Genomic DNA, 15,142 nt, shown 5'->3' on the forward strand with positions numbered 1-15,142 from the left:
AGCTGGGAGCCACCTAACACAGTGGTTACGATCCTTGCCTCACACACTGGAGGTCCCGGGTTCGATTCCCGGACAGGTCATAACTTTTTTTCGCTTGAGGACTCTTTTTTGTCCAAGTTTTTATTCACGTGAACCGAGCCGGACGAATAGCTTGGTAAAATCGGCGTCCGGAACCGGACGAATAGCCTCTACCATTTTAAATCGGGTCGATACATAGCTAGCAATCCATTTGAACAGCTAGGTATAGCTCGTAGCCCTCGGAATACACTAGTGCTATATAGTCTACCTAGTATGACTTATATAGCCACATACCTTGAGCAAAGCTAACGGAAACTCTGAGTAAACTTATTAAAAGTGTTCCGACAAAGGCTGTCATCAGGTGCTTGATTTCCATCACCTTCGTACTGAGTTAGCAGAACAATCTTTTGTTATAATCAGTACATGCACACTACGTAGCTAGTTTAACAGATTCATAGCATATTTATAGGGTAAGGCAAAGCTGTATAACTTTATCTCGAGCTTACATTATATAGCTATATCCGGAGGCTCACTCACAAATTCGATCAGTCTATATAGCTAATTCAATCACAGCAAGCCATATAGATAATTATCTATGGTATGCTCTGATTGACCCTAAGCTTCCATTATCAGAGACCTGTCATGAAGTGATCTTTGAGGGTCTTGATGGAGTATAGTCATTCGCAATTCCTGCCTCAAAACTGATGGGGCTGCTGGTCCCTCTGGTATTGATGCAGCTGGTTGGCGGCGTATGTGTACTTCCTTCCAGTCTGCATCTGCTGATTTGTGTGATTCCCTTGCCTCTGTTGCTAGACGGATGGCATCCACTTACGTAATCCTCATGGCCTATCACCCCTCTTGGCTTGCCACCTTATTGCCCTTGACAAGAATCCAGGCGTTCGTCCCATCGGTATAGGTGAGACGATTCGTAGGATTATATCCAAAGCTATTCTTTTTATGGTGAAGACTGACATTTTGGAGGCTGCAGGCAACCTCCAACTTTGTGCTGGTCAAGAGGCTGGCTGTGAAGCTGCCGTCCATGCTATGCAAAGCCTTTTCCATTCTTCTAACACCCAGGCTGTGCTTTACACTTTATCTTCCCTCCACTTACTGTTACTCTTACCAATGTGTATAGGGAGGCATCCTCTTTATTGATGGTGAATGTCTACTCTCTGAAGAGGGGACCACTCAGGGTGATTCCTTGGCTATGGCCATATATGCGCTCTCTACTGTTCCTCTTATACAAAAGTTGGATGGCTTGGCTACTCAAGTATGGTTTGCAGATGATGCTGCTGCTGCCGGGTCTCTTGCTGACCTGCTGGTCTGGTGGAAACAGTTGTTTGGTTTGGGTCCTGGTTATGGGTATTACGTGAATGCTTCCAAGTCTTGGTTGGTCGTTAAAGAAGATTACCATGACACTGCCTGCACTTTATTTGCTGGTACTTCCCTGTGCATTACAACTGAAGGTCGTCCCTACTTGGGAGCTCCTCTTGGTTCCCCTGAGTTTAAATCCACCTTTCTTCAGGAAAGGGTATGTCAATGGCAGAATGACGTGATTCAGCTTTCCAATTTTGTCTCCAGTCAGCCACATGCTGCATATTCCACTATGATTCACGGCCTGTCATCTCGTTGGACCTTTTTAACTATAGGACTGCGTGTGATTTGTCCTCTCAACTCGCTCCCCTTGAGGAGGCTATTCGTCTGCACTTGCTACTGAAGTTATGTCTCCATGCCCCTAATGACTCTGAACGGGCTATGTTTGCTTTGCCAATCTGTCAAGGGGGCCTTGGTGTATTTGACCCTTGTAAATCTTCCCAAGACAACTATCAGTTTTCCACATCTGTTACATACCCCCTAGCATCTGCCATCCTGAATCAGCTTTCTTGCTTTGATCCCTCCATTCTACAACAACAGCGTGCTCTTAAACAAGAAGCTCTATCCATCAAACGTCAGAATCTTTCTCAAAGATTTTCAGAGTTTTTCTCGACTTTGTCCAACAATCTCCAACTGTCCCTGAAACTTGCTGGTGAGAAGGGTGCATCCTCCTGGCTTTCCACTTTGCCTTTGGAATGTCATGGATTTGCTCTCCACAAAGGTGGCTTTTGTGATGCGTTAGCTCTCCGTTATGGTTGGTCTCCTAAGAATCTTCCTGTCAGCTGTGTCTGTGGCAGATCCAACAACATTGAACATATATGCTCTCAGCTGTCCGAACGGAGCCTTCCCTACCATCCGCCACAATGACATCCGAGATTTGACTGCAGAATTAATGTCAGAGGTTTGTCATGATGTATCTACTGAACCTCCCCTTCAGCCCTTGAGTGGTGAATCTCTCTCCCTACGTACAGCTAACCAAGATGTCAGTGCTCGCTTGGACATCAAGGCTTCTGGATTCTGGGGTTCTCGGTTTGAACCTACTTTTTTTGATGTTAGAATATTTAACCCTTATGCCCCTTCAAACCATTGTAAACCCTATCGCCAGCATGAAACTTCGAAGCGCCGTCAGTATGAGGAGAGAGTGCGAGAGGTGGAACATGGTAATTTTAGTCCTCTTGTTTTTTTCAACTTCTGGAGGCATGGGTGCCTCCACCACTGTGGCTTACAAGCGCCTGGCCTTCCTCCTATCTTGTAAGTGGAAATCACCCTACTGTAGGGTGATGAGCTGGCTTCGCTGCCGTCTTGGCTTCTCTTTATTGCACTCTGCCATCATGTGCATAAGGGGTTCTCGCTCCTCCTCTGGTCATCCCTTTAAGGGTCATGTTCCAGCATCAGTTGACCTTGCACTGGGGGAGGGGCGTCTTGGGGCCGTTTAAGCCCACCTGACCTAATCCAACAACAATCATTACAAAATTTTAAGTACCAACTGAAATTATTATTACTTTCCCCTACCAATCAGTAATCCCATAATCAATCATATTGTAAAACATTTTGTATGCATGTTTCATATGTGCGTTAATCCTCAAACTGAGGCTGCACATTTTTGGAAAATAAATAAAATAAATAAATAAGCCCCATTTCCTTTTTTTTCTATTCTGTGTTCTGTAGGTTCTGTTTCAGTAGCTCTGTAGGTGTAGGAATAGGCTAAACCCATTTTATAGAACATCTTAGCGTAGAGTAGAGTGTGGTGGATGGGAGTGCCAACTTGGGCCGGTTCTTCTTTCTTTAAAACAAATTAAAAATAATAAAAAATTATATCTATGATATAAATAGCTGTATAAATTTACAGGCGTCAATGGAGAGAATAGAACAGGACATTCAAACGCGGAGCTATTGAATCGTGCTCGAAATCGTGCTGTTCGACTAACGTGATTTGCGGTTCCCTGTGTGCCAGCTTACGTGTCGATGACTTAGAAGGTGGGTCTAGCTGTTGCGTCGTCCTTGGTTCTGCTGTTCTGACGCCATGTGAGTTCGAGCGCCGTGCTGGTAGGGGTAACACAAGGAACTGGAAGATTTCTATCCGCTACTCTGGCAGGCCACTTAAGGATTGTTTGGAGTCTTACGTTGGGTGTGATGGCAAAAATCGTGTTAGATTTCTCTTTCCTAAGTTCCCTTCTCATGCACCTATCAATGTTATCCCCCACCTACCCCTCCCGGGCGTAGTGGGGGAAATGGTGGGGATTTGACTTTTTGAAAAATCAAATTCTCCACCCATGGGGGAACGACTAGTGGTCAAATCTCCATGTAGTATGGCTGTTAGGTACTTTAGGAAACAGGTCAATTCCTTTAGCTTGCAAATTAAAACAAACGCCTAAAATTTCGAGCGGTCAAATGCCCCACTAGTGGGGCAGAGTTTCAGATCAAATCAGGTCAAAATCCCCCACTAATCCCCTAGTAAGCCCGGGAGGGGGGTAGTGGGGCTTAACATTGATAGGTGCATCAGGGTGATGGTAGCACATGTTTTTTCTTGCCCGCCACCGGCGGTTCATCAAAGTTCACTGGATCAGCCTGCTCAGCATCAGTTTATAGCGATTCCCTTATTGTTTCAGCAACTCCTGTTCCTGTTGCTACATCCTCAACAAATCCTGTTCCAGTTGTTACTTCTACTCAAGCAGTAAGTATTGATGTAGCTACCATCAGTTACTCAAGCAGCAAGCCCTGTTGTACCATCAGTTGTTACTCAAGCAGCAAGTCCTGTTGTACCATCAGTTGTTACTCAATCAGCAAGTCCTGTTGTATCATCAGTTGTTACTCAAGCAGCAAGTCCTGTTTTACCATCAGTTGTTACTCAATCAGCAAGTCCTGTTGTACCATCAGTTGTTACTCAAGCAGCAAGTCCTGTTTTACCATCAATTGTTACTCAAGCAGCAAGTCGTGTTGTACCATCAGTTGTCACTCAAGCAGCAAGTTCTGTTATACCATCAGTTGTTTCTCAAGAAGCAAGTCCTGTTATACCATCAGTTGTTACTCAAGCAGCAAGTCCTGTTGTACCATCAGTTGTTACTCAAGCAGCAAGTCCTTCTAATAATTCCCCCACAGCTGCTGATGTTTCGAGTTCTGGGTCCTCTCCTAGAGATTTCCTCACATTCTAATCTTTGGCAGCACATTAATTCAGTGCATATTTCTAGACGTCTATTTCCTTGTGTGGCCACATTTGAATCTGGCAATAGGTTGGTTTGTTCTGTGCCTTCTTGTCGTTGGGCTTCTCACTCTCGCTTTAAGAATTCTGGTTGTCGTCGTTTGGTTAAAACTGGTGTACGGTGTGGTGCTCCCCTTGTTGAGGCCAGCAATGTTTCAGAGATACCACGGTTTTCTAACCTTTTATTTACAACTTTCAATTCTCCATCCTTTACTGAATCTGCTTTATCATCCAATCCTCTTGAAATTGGTTTGCTCTCGGCTTCTGCTTGTAAGTTTCTTGGTCCACCTGCTACTGAATCTGAAGTGCTCAATGTTTTACTTGATTATATAATGGTCTGTCCAGTCAGCACCATTTCTCACATTCCTCGCAGTGTTCGGCCCCTCTTGGCCCACATCTTAAGCATAGAATTTCAAAAGGCTTGTTCATCTGTTTGGGGTTTTGTCAGACTGTTTATTTTTTCCAAGTTTGTTTTACGCACTCCGGGTAGCCAGTCTAACCATCGCCGCCATTACGTTGTTAGTTCCATACTTTTAGATCATCTCCATATGTAGTCCTTATCAGATGGCATTAAATCTCTTTGGTCTTTATTACAGGATGATCTCAAGGTCTCCAAACCTACTAGGCCTGCTTTAGGTGATGAGTTCTGTAAATCACGTGTTTTATTTTGGGCTCGGGAGGGCAGATACAGCAATGCTCTTCAAGCACTCAATTCAGTAGGAGTTGCAGGTCATAATAATGATAGTGCATACCAAGACCTACTTAAACGTCATCCGTATTCATCTTGTCCTAATGATTCTTCTCCCAACAAAATTTCTTTCACTGTTGATGAGTCGATGGTCATGGCTTGTCTGCTCGCTTTCCCTAAAGGTACTAGCCCAAGAGCTTCAAAACTTCGAGCCCAGCATTTACTAGATGCAATTGCTGGCAGCACCGCGCCAGCTGCTAGGGAATGTTTGCTCTCTCTGACTCATTTCATGAACCATCTTTTGTCAGGAAAGGCTCCCTTTTGCTTAGCTCCTTGGTTGTGTGGTGCCCCTTTGACTGCTTTACTTAAGAAAGGTGGTGGTGTTCGCCCAATTGCTGTAGGTGAGGTCCTACGTCGTTTGGCGAGCCGCCTTTGCTGTCTTGCTGTTCGCCCTTCTCTTCCAAGTGTTTTTTTTGCCCTACGGTCAAGTTGGTGTAGGTATTCCTGGTGGTCTTGAGGGTGCTATCCACATCACTCGTCATTTTATTTCTACTCATGGTGCTGATGACTCTTTAGCTTTGTTAAAAGTGGACATGAAGAATGCCTTTAATGAATGTGATCACTCTACCTTTTTTACTCGTGTGTCTGAAGATTTTCCTGAGATTTCTGCCTGGGTGAAGTGGTGCTATTCCCAACCGGCTGAGCTTCGCTTTGGCAATAGAAGGCTTTTGGCTTCATCCGGGATGCAACAGGGTGACCCTCTGGGCCCTTTGCTTTTTTCACTTGTAGTTTTACAGTTTATTGATGCTGTAAATCTCCGTGACTTTGTAGAGTTAAATCTTTGGTACCTTGATGATGGCACATTAGTCGGGAAGCAGTCTTCTTTATCACCTCTTTTGTCTCTTTTTGCCACTCGAGGTCCTGAGTTTGGACTACATTTGAATCTGACCAAGTGTGAATTATTTTGGCCTTCTGGAAACTTCTTTCCCAATCTCCCAACTGACATCAAGCGAGTCACAAGTTTGGAACTGCTGGGTTCTCCTCTTTGGGGTGATGACATTTTCTTTAATGATTTTCTTTCTTCTCGAATGGACAAAGTAGCATTAACTCAGGAGAAACTTTCTCTGTTAGATGACCCTCAGGTAGAGCTCCATCTTTTACGTAGTTGCCTCAGTAGTTGTAAAATTATTCACCTCCTTCGCACTGTGCCTTTCACCATCCTGAAACCCTTTCTGCTTCAATTTGATCATAATCTTCGTTCCTGCCTTGGTAGGATTATGCAGTGCAGTCTTTTCGACACTTCTTGGAGACAGGTATCTTTGCCATTTCGATTAGGAGGCCTGGGGTTACGTGAATCTGCTTCACCTGCATTTTTGGGTTCATGTAACAGTGTTCGTGAATTAGCCTCCACCCTTCTTTCTGTTGATATTAATCAGCTCAGTTTCCCTAATGAGGAGGATGCTGCTACCTTACTTTCTGAATCGGGTATTTCCAGTGGTCATTTGCTTTTCTCAGCCTCTCAGAAGGACCTGCAAGCTACATTAGACAAACATTTATTTGATGACTTATTTGCATCCTTTGGCATTCGCGATCAAGCTCGTTCGACTGCTTTGTCACACCCTTCTGGCACAAGTAGTGGCTGGCTCAAAGCTATTCCTCGAGTCAGTCTGGGTTTGGCTATCCCTGGGCCTGAATTTGTTATTGGATTACGTATATGGTTGGGTGTTTCTTTGTTTCCGTTCTCTCCTTTGTGTACCTGTCTTTCTACCATCGATAACTATGGTGACCATCTGTTAGGTTGCTCTCAAGGCCCAATGAGAATACGTCGACATGATGCTCTGGTAAACATCATTTGTGACCGGATTTGCGAAAAGGTACCTTTTTCACACACAAAATTTGACCCATTTTTTGGACTTCAAAGCTTGATAACGTTTTGATCATACCATATAATTGCTTGAAATTTTCAATGAATGTAGCCACAGTATCTGGCTACATTTTGATACTAAGAGCAAGTTAATTGGTATAAGGAGTCAAGTGTTACATTATTTTGTTTGCTGGTATGTCAAATGTGTGGAAAAGGTACCTTTTCGCAAATCCGGTCACATTTATAATGCCCTTTCACAGGATCACCCTGGGGTTCTTAAGGAACAGAGAGCTTCTTATGATGATGGGTTGCACCCTGGCGATGTTTTTCATCCTGACTTCCAGCATGGTCATCCAGCTTACTTCGATGTCTCCATATGCTGCACCACTCAGCCTGCTTTTATCTCCTCCTGTGCTTCATGTGCTGGGGTGGCTGCTGCTGCTGGAGAGGTTGCCAAGGATGAGAAGCATTTGGCAGCTGTGGAGAAGGTGGGGTCAGATTTCATTCCATTAATTGTGGAAACATTTGGAGTTTGGACACCTTTTGCTCTAAAAACTTTACAGAGTATAGCTGACTGTACCACTCCTTGCAGCGGTGTCCCTCGGAAAGTTGCTAGAAAGAACTTGCTACAACAACTGTCTGTGCAACTGTGGTCCAACAATGCTAAGATGATCTTGAGGTACTGGGCCCTTCAGAGCTCGGATGATGATGACAATCCCCTTTTCCCCTAGTAATAGTTTTCCCCTGTAGCTAGCTGTAGTTTATGTAGTTGTAATAGTTGTTTGTAATTGTAATAAGTTATTTTTAAGATTAAAAAAAAATTATGCTAATTTTTAACTAAGTAATTTATTTTCCAAAAATGTGCAGCCTCAGTTTGAGGATTAATGCACATATGAAACATGCATACAAAATGTTTTACAGTATGATTGATTATGGGATTACTGATTGGTGGGGGAAAGTAATGATAATTCAGTTCAGTTGGTGCTTAAAAAATTGTAATGATTGTTGTTGGATTAGGTCATGTGGGAGTGTATTCCACAGTCTTATATATTGATCTAGGGAAGAATGAATTACTGAACTGATTGGTCCTTGCATAGACGTGATGAAATCTTTGGTCATGTCCTCTGGTGTTAAAAGTTACAGGGAATAAATCAACAGGAGATATATCAATGAGATTATGAACAATTTTGTAGAGGAGGGTGATACCGGATATTTGACTGCGGTGTTCTAAACTGGAAATGTTAAAGTCAATGAGCATGTTGGTTATGCTGCTGAAACACGAGAAGTCAGCCATAATGAATCTGGCAGATTGCCTCTGTACTCGTTAATAAATAATATAATAATAATATAGATTTAATATACATACCTCCATAAGTGGAGTATAATCATACATATCTGAATCATAGTTATGATTGTATGTGAATGTATATTAACATTTGTTGTCAGTTAATTACAAGTGTGCGCATGTGTGTGTGTGCAAGTTGGTTTTGATTGATAACATCTCTTGGCAAGGTATTCCAAAGTTTAATCGATGTGGGAATATATGAATATTTGTATGCGTCCACTCTTGTGTACGGCTGCAATCAAGCTTAACAGGTGAGGAGACCAGACAGGGTTGGCGTATTCTAAGATTGGTCTTATCATGGCATTATAACATTTCAATTTAATTTGAGTTGGGCAGAACTTAAGATTTCTCTACAGGAATGCTTTGACTGATTTTGGATGTGACGTTGATAATGTGTGTAATATCCGCAAGTTTGACCATATAGCAGAGAAGCTACTATGTCTGCCTTCCACTGTGCAAAAAGTGGGATATAAGATGGTATTTCTAGTGGCTTATTGAATACAAATAAGCCTTAATATAAATCCTGTATTATACTAATTTTATACTTTAGTATAATCCATACTATACTATTGCATATATGGTTTCAGTTTACTTATCACATTACCTGAAATAGCTTATATCTAATATAATGTCCACACTATACCATCGCATATATGGTTTCAGTATATTTAACACATTAACTGAAGTCTTACAAGAGATTGTTAGTATAACACAGGTTATACCAAGCTTTTTTGTATTCAATAAGCCACCGGAAATACCATCTTATATCCCTCTTTTTTCACAGTGTTCAGTGGGATGAAATTCTCCCAACTAGTTGAATCCCACTACATCTGTGCTATGTATGTACAGTCAGTACACCTCTATTAGAGGTATTCCACTTCCTCTGACCCTTTATAAATAAATAAATAAATACTTGGAAATCACACCACTAAAATGACATCAGAACTCCAGTGTATTTTGTGAATTCCACTCGTTGTCACCTGTCATTTACTCAAATTTTTTTCAGATATATAGCCATTCAAATGTGGAATTCTTTGCCATCTGAGCTTATGACACATCCTTGTGCTTTTCTTGCTTATACTATAATACACTGAATTGAAAGTGCTGTAACTTGAGAACAAGATGGTGAAATAACTTGCAACTGCCTTCATTAAACTAGACATTTAATTACCTTTCATATGGTGCCCAGTATAAGGATGAGGGAACTTTTGTTCAAGCTCTGTGCTTGATAATTGAACTGCTGTAGTTCATGGTTTTCTGTTGAGATATCCACCTGTGACCTATTAAAACTTTAGCATTAAATAACTTTTGTTATACCCTTTCAATAAGGAAACGATACACATCAGGATGATCCTTGTACATAGTACTACACAATTGCCAGCATTGAAAGTCCAAAACTTTAACAGAATCCCTGCAATGGAAATTTTAGTGATTTTGTTTACTGCCTAAGTGAGAAAACCTTTTGTCTTTTTATGGATTACTAATAGGCTATTATGTTCCAGCTGTATGCTTTGTACTACTATATGATACTAGGCCCAGCAGTTAACTTGATAGAAACATGATTGATTTTTAATAGTAACAAATAGTTTTCTTGTCAGGGTGCAAAAAGGGGTGTTCCTGAGGACTTTTACGTGCCTCCCCTTCTTAAAACACTTAGTGCACGCTTCATATACTCTGAAAAAACATTGGTGCTTTTATCAAAAAGTGAACGATTATGTCAATTTTAAGGGCTTATGTACTACACTATAATACACAGTTACTTCCTTTGTTCCACAATTCCTGCAGTAAAGAAAAAAAACAAGTTAAAAAGAAGCACCAAAGCCAGCTCATGACCAGCTTTGTGGCTTGCAACGCAAAAAGAAGTGATATATAAACCAAAACAGCCAAGCTGTAAAAAAGAGTACGGCCCCCAAAAAGGCCAAGCTGAAAAAAGATGTGAAAGCCAAGGTGGCGGCCAAGAAATGGCTTTGATGGTAGGTTAATGGCAAAAATTTTAATTACAACAATTCAGGTGAATTTGGTGCCAAATTCTAGTGAAAGAGGCAACGCAAATTCACCTGAATTGTCATAATTAAAATTTTTGTCATTAACCTACCATCACAGCCATTTCTTGGCCGCCACCTTGGATTTCACATCTTTTTTCACCTTGGCCTTCTTGGGGGCTGGTCCTAGTCCTTTCACAAATGTTGCATTTCATTATCCTATATAATATCATCAGTGTGAAAATGCAACACTTGCTGTACATCAGTCTGTGGGAATGTAACATATTGATTGTGAAATTTATGGATTATGGCCCGGAATTTATGCGTAAATAATTTAATCAAGCAGGTTTATCAAAATAACTATGACTTCAGAATGAGAAAAACTACATAATTCAACATACATGGACAATAGTACTTTTATTGGAATCCTTTAGTATATGAATGCAAGGCTCAACTTTATTGTACAGGATTCTTTATGACATATATCACTGTGACATCATGTTACAAAGAGAAATATTTCAAAATATGTAGTCAGAGTTCAGAAACCAGATAGCTCACAATGAAATAATTAAATGCATGCTTAGCTGGTATCTATATAATCTAATCCAAAACAGCCGGCTGTAAAAAAGTGTGCGGCCCTCAAAAAGGCTATGGTGAAAAAAGATGTGAAATCCAAGGTGGCGGCCAAGAAATGGCTGTGATGGTAGGTTAATGGTAAAAATTTTAATAACAACAATTCAGGTGAATTTTTGTGCTGCTTGGTCTTGGCAAAAAATTCATCTAAATTGCCGTTATTAAAATTTTTACCATTAACCTACCATCACAGCCATTTCTTGGCTGCCACCTTGGATTTCACATCTTTTTTCACCATAGCCTTTTTGAGGGCCGCACACTTTTTTACAGCTGGCTGTTTTGGATTAGATTTCAATTCTTTTTGTATTTGTATACCCCAAAGCCGGCCTATCCGGCCATAGGCCGGCTTTGGGACTTTTTTAACCTGTCTTTTTTTCTTTTCCACAGGAAGAAGAAAAGATGAAGCAGATGTACTTTAAATATTTCTGATTTATCAGTAAATGTACAAATTATATATATTTATTACAGAACTCTCCATGGTGGTTTCTTTGTGACTGAACACTCTACAAAGTGACTTCTTCTTGCTGCTCTCTCTATTGGGTGAATTGTTTGTAGCTGAACAATATACAAGTAACTTCTTCTAGTTGATCTCTCTACAGGGTGGTTTGTTGGTAGCTGAATTCTGTGCAGGTGATTTGTTTGCAGCTGAGCTCTTTACAGAATGGTTTCTTTGTAGCTGAACTCTCTACAAGGTAACTTTTCTAGCTGATGTCTCTACAAGGTCACTAGTTTGTAGCTGAACTCTCTACATGGTGGTTTCTTTGTAACTGAACTTTCTACAAGGTGACTTTTTCTAGCTGATCTTTCTACAGGGCAATTTGTTTGCAGCTGAACTCTCTACATGATGGTTTCTTTGTAGCTGAACTCTCCACAAGGTAACTTCTTCTAGCTGATCTTTCTACAGGGTGATTTGTTGTAGCTGAACTCTCTACAAGGTAACTTCTTCTAGCTGATCTCTCTACAGGGAGATTTGTTTGTAGCTGAACTCTATACAGGTGATTTGTTTGCAGCTGAACTCTCTACATGATGGTTTCTTTGTAGCTGAACTCTCCACAAAGTAACTTCTTCTAGCTGATCTTTCTACAGGGAGATTTGTTTGTAGCTGAACCCTCTACAGGTGATTTGTTTGCAGCTGAACTCTCTACATGATGGTTTCTTGTAGCTGAACTCTCCACAAGGTAACTTCTTCTAGCTGATCTTTCTACAGGGTGATTTGTTGTAGCTGAACTCTCTACAATGAAACTTCTTCTAGCTGATCTCTCTACAGGGAGATTTGTTTGTAGCTGAACTCTATACAGGTGATTTGTTTGCAGCTGAACTCTCTACATGATGGTTCTTTGTAGCTGAACTCTCTACAAGGTGACTTCTTCTAGCTGACCTTTCTACAGGGAGATTTGTTTGTAGCTGAACTCTCTACAGGGTGATTTTTTTTGTAGCTGAACTTTCTACATACAAAGTGACTTGCTCTAGCTGGTCTCTCTACAGGATGACTTGTTTCTAGCTGAACTCTACCGGGTGATCTGTTCATAGCTGAACTCTCTACAGGATGATTTGTTTACAGCTGAACTATCTACATGGTGGTTTCTTTGCAGCTGAATTCTCTACAAGGTGACTTCTTCTAGCTGAACTCTATAGGGTGATCTTCTCGTAGCTGAACTCTCTGCAGGGTGATTCGTTTGCAGCTGAACTTTCTACATGATGGTTTGTTCATAACTGAACACTCTACAAGGTAACCTCTTCTAGCTTATCTCTTTACAGGATAACTTGTTTCTAGCTGAACTCTCTACATGGTGATTTGTTGGTAGCTAAGTTCTCTACAATTCGATTTGTTTGCAGCTGAACTCTCTACATGGTGGTTTCTTTGTAGCTGAACTCTCTACAAGGTAGCTTCTTCTAGCTGATCTCTCTACAGGATGACTTGTTTCTAGCTGAACTCTCTATAGGGTGATTCTTTCGTAGCTGAACTCTCTACAGGGTGATTTGTTTGCAGCTGAAGTCTCTACATGATGGTTTGTTTGCAGCTGAACTCTCTACAAGGTAACTTCTTCTAGTTGATTTCTCTACAGGGTGACTTGTTTCTAGCTGATCTCTCTACAGGGCGATTTGTTTGTAGCTGAACTCTGTACAGTTTGATTTGTTTGCAGTTGAACTTTCTACATGGTTGTTTCTTTGTAGCTGAACTCTCTACAAGGTAACTTCTTCTAGTTGATCTCTCTACAGGATGACTTGTTTCTAGCTGAACTCTCAACAGGATGATCTGTTCATAGCTGAATTCTCTACATGGTAGTTTCTTTGTAGCTAAACTCTTTACAAGGTGACTTCTTCTAGCTGATCTCTCTATAGGGTGATTTGTTTGTAGCTGAACTATCTGCAGGGTGATTTGAACTCTCTACAAGGTGATGTTTTCTAGTTGATCTCTCTACTCAGTCTGGATGACTTGTTTCTAGCTGAACTCTCTACAGTGTGATCTGTTAAGTTTCTACCTGATCTCTCTATAGAGTTATATCTTGTTTGTATAGCTGAACTCTTTTACATGGTGGTTTTTTGATTGGTTGCTGAACTCTCTCTCCACGGTGACTTGTTTGTACTACAGAGTGACTTGTTTGTAGCTGAACTCTCTACAGAGTGACTTACTTGTAGCTGAACATTGCATAAAGTAACTTGTTTGTAGCTGATCTAGATGAACTCTCTACTAGGTAGCTTTTTTTGTAGCTGAACCCTTTACGCAGTGACTTGTTTGTAGCTGAATTCTCTACAAGGTGACTTGTTTATAGTTGAATTCTCTTCAGTGTGACTTATAATGTTCTGAATCTCTACAGCAACATATTTGTAGCTGAACTCTCTACAGGATGACTTGCTTGTAGCTGAATTGTCTATAAGATTAACTGTCTGTAGCTGAACTCCCTACAGAATAACTTGCAATGCCAAAGAAATTCTATAATGGAGTAAGTTATAAACGTAGCTGAATGCTTTATTAGGGTGACTGTTCTATTAGAGTATCTCGATCTCGTATATGCTACACGTAGTTGGCTTTGGAATCATAACTCAGTGGTTTGTAATCCGATTCTTCTGTACTACTGCAAGGACTTTCTATGATAATTATTCCAGCTACACACCGATTTTCAGCTCACTGCAGGGGCGGATCCAGGAGCTGGCAAGGGGAGGGACACTAACAGGCTAAGTTGTAAGTGGTTGGGGAGCCAGAGTCTTTAGTTCAGTGCTGCATTTTTGAAGCAGCAAATAATCACCTCTTAGTAGTGTCTCACTGTTTCAGATGGTTGCGAAGTGATATAAGTTGTTTAAAAGGCTCCGAATGTCTCAAACAGCAGCAACACGATAATTATTTTTAGAGGCGCTTAATACGCACGAAGGTGCTGGCTGATAATTTCACAGCTAGTTTGACTTTGGTTCGCTTTGGCAGGTAAATTTGTAATAAACTGCTAGTAAAAACACATTTTCATGAGTTTTCTTGATCTGACCGACATAAAGTTTAGTAGCTATTTTAATCAGAAGTATGGCTGACTCCTCCACATCAGTGCTGGAGAGGGGGGCGGGGGGGGGGGGGGGCATTTGCCCCAAATGCCCCATCCTGGATCCGCCATTGCACTGTTCTAAGCGGTTTGGCTGGTAGGCATGAAAAATAATAAATATTATAGTTTTTTATTCATAAAAGTCGATCGCATAATTGTGACATAGGTTGGGTTTTGTGTCATATCTCGATGGCCTTTAACTGGATTCCTTTCAAACCACAAAAAGGCACTCCTACGATAGTTACTCCATCTACATAGCAATTTTCAGCTCATTCCTTCAAGCGGTTTACCCTGTGGGCGTGACAGACCTTCGACCTTATTTTACGCAGATAATCGGTCATAACTCCGTGAATGTTCCTCGGATTCCTACCAAACTTGGTACTGAGATTCGCCTTAATGAGCCCTTTAAGTGTGCCAAATTTCAGCCCAATCCAAGCACGCATTCGTGTTTTATTGCGGATTTTGCAAAGTGTGCGAAAAGAAGAAGAAAAAAACGAAGAAAAAAAACC

General features: G+C 41.1%; 1 protein-coding gene across 1 annotated transcript; it reads left to right on the forward strand.

Annotated features, from left to right (window-relative positions):
- Positions 1–5,427: 5,427 nt before the first annotated feature.
- LOC136261115 (uncharacterized) lies at positions 5,428–7,874 on the forward strand. Its single transcript, XM_066055084.1, has 3 exons — positions 5,428–5,545; positions 5,778–7,120; positions 7,404–7,874. Exons 1-3 carry the CDS (start codon positions 5,428–5,430, stop codon positions 7,872–7,874), a joined length of 1,932 nt encoding a protein of 643 aa, XP_065911156.1.
- Positions 7,875–15,142: the final 7,268 nt, after the last annotated feature.

The sequence above is a fragment of the Dysidea avara genome, chromosome 7 (genome assembly GCF_963678975.1).
Source record: "Dysidea avara chromosome 7, odDysAvar1.4, whole genome shotgun sequence".
NCBI lineage: Eukaryota > Metazoa > Porifera > Demospongiae > Dictyoceratida > Dysideidae > Dysidea > Dysidea avara.

Coding starts and splice junctions, on each gene's coding strand:
- LOC136261115 (XM_066055084.1), top strand. CDS start 5,428: ATGGTCATGGCTTGTCTGCTCGCTTTCCCTAAAGGTACTAGCCCAAGA. Junction 5,546..5,777: donor CGCGCCAGCTGCTAGGGAAT/GTTTGCTCTCTC, acceptor AAGTTGGTGTAG/GTATTCCTGGTGGTCTTGAG. Junction 7,121..7,403: donor TACGTCGACATGATGCTCTG/GTAAACATCATT, acceptor GCCCTTTCACAG/GATCACCCTGGGGTTCTTAA.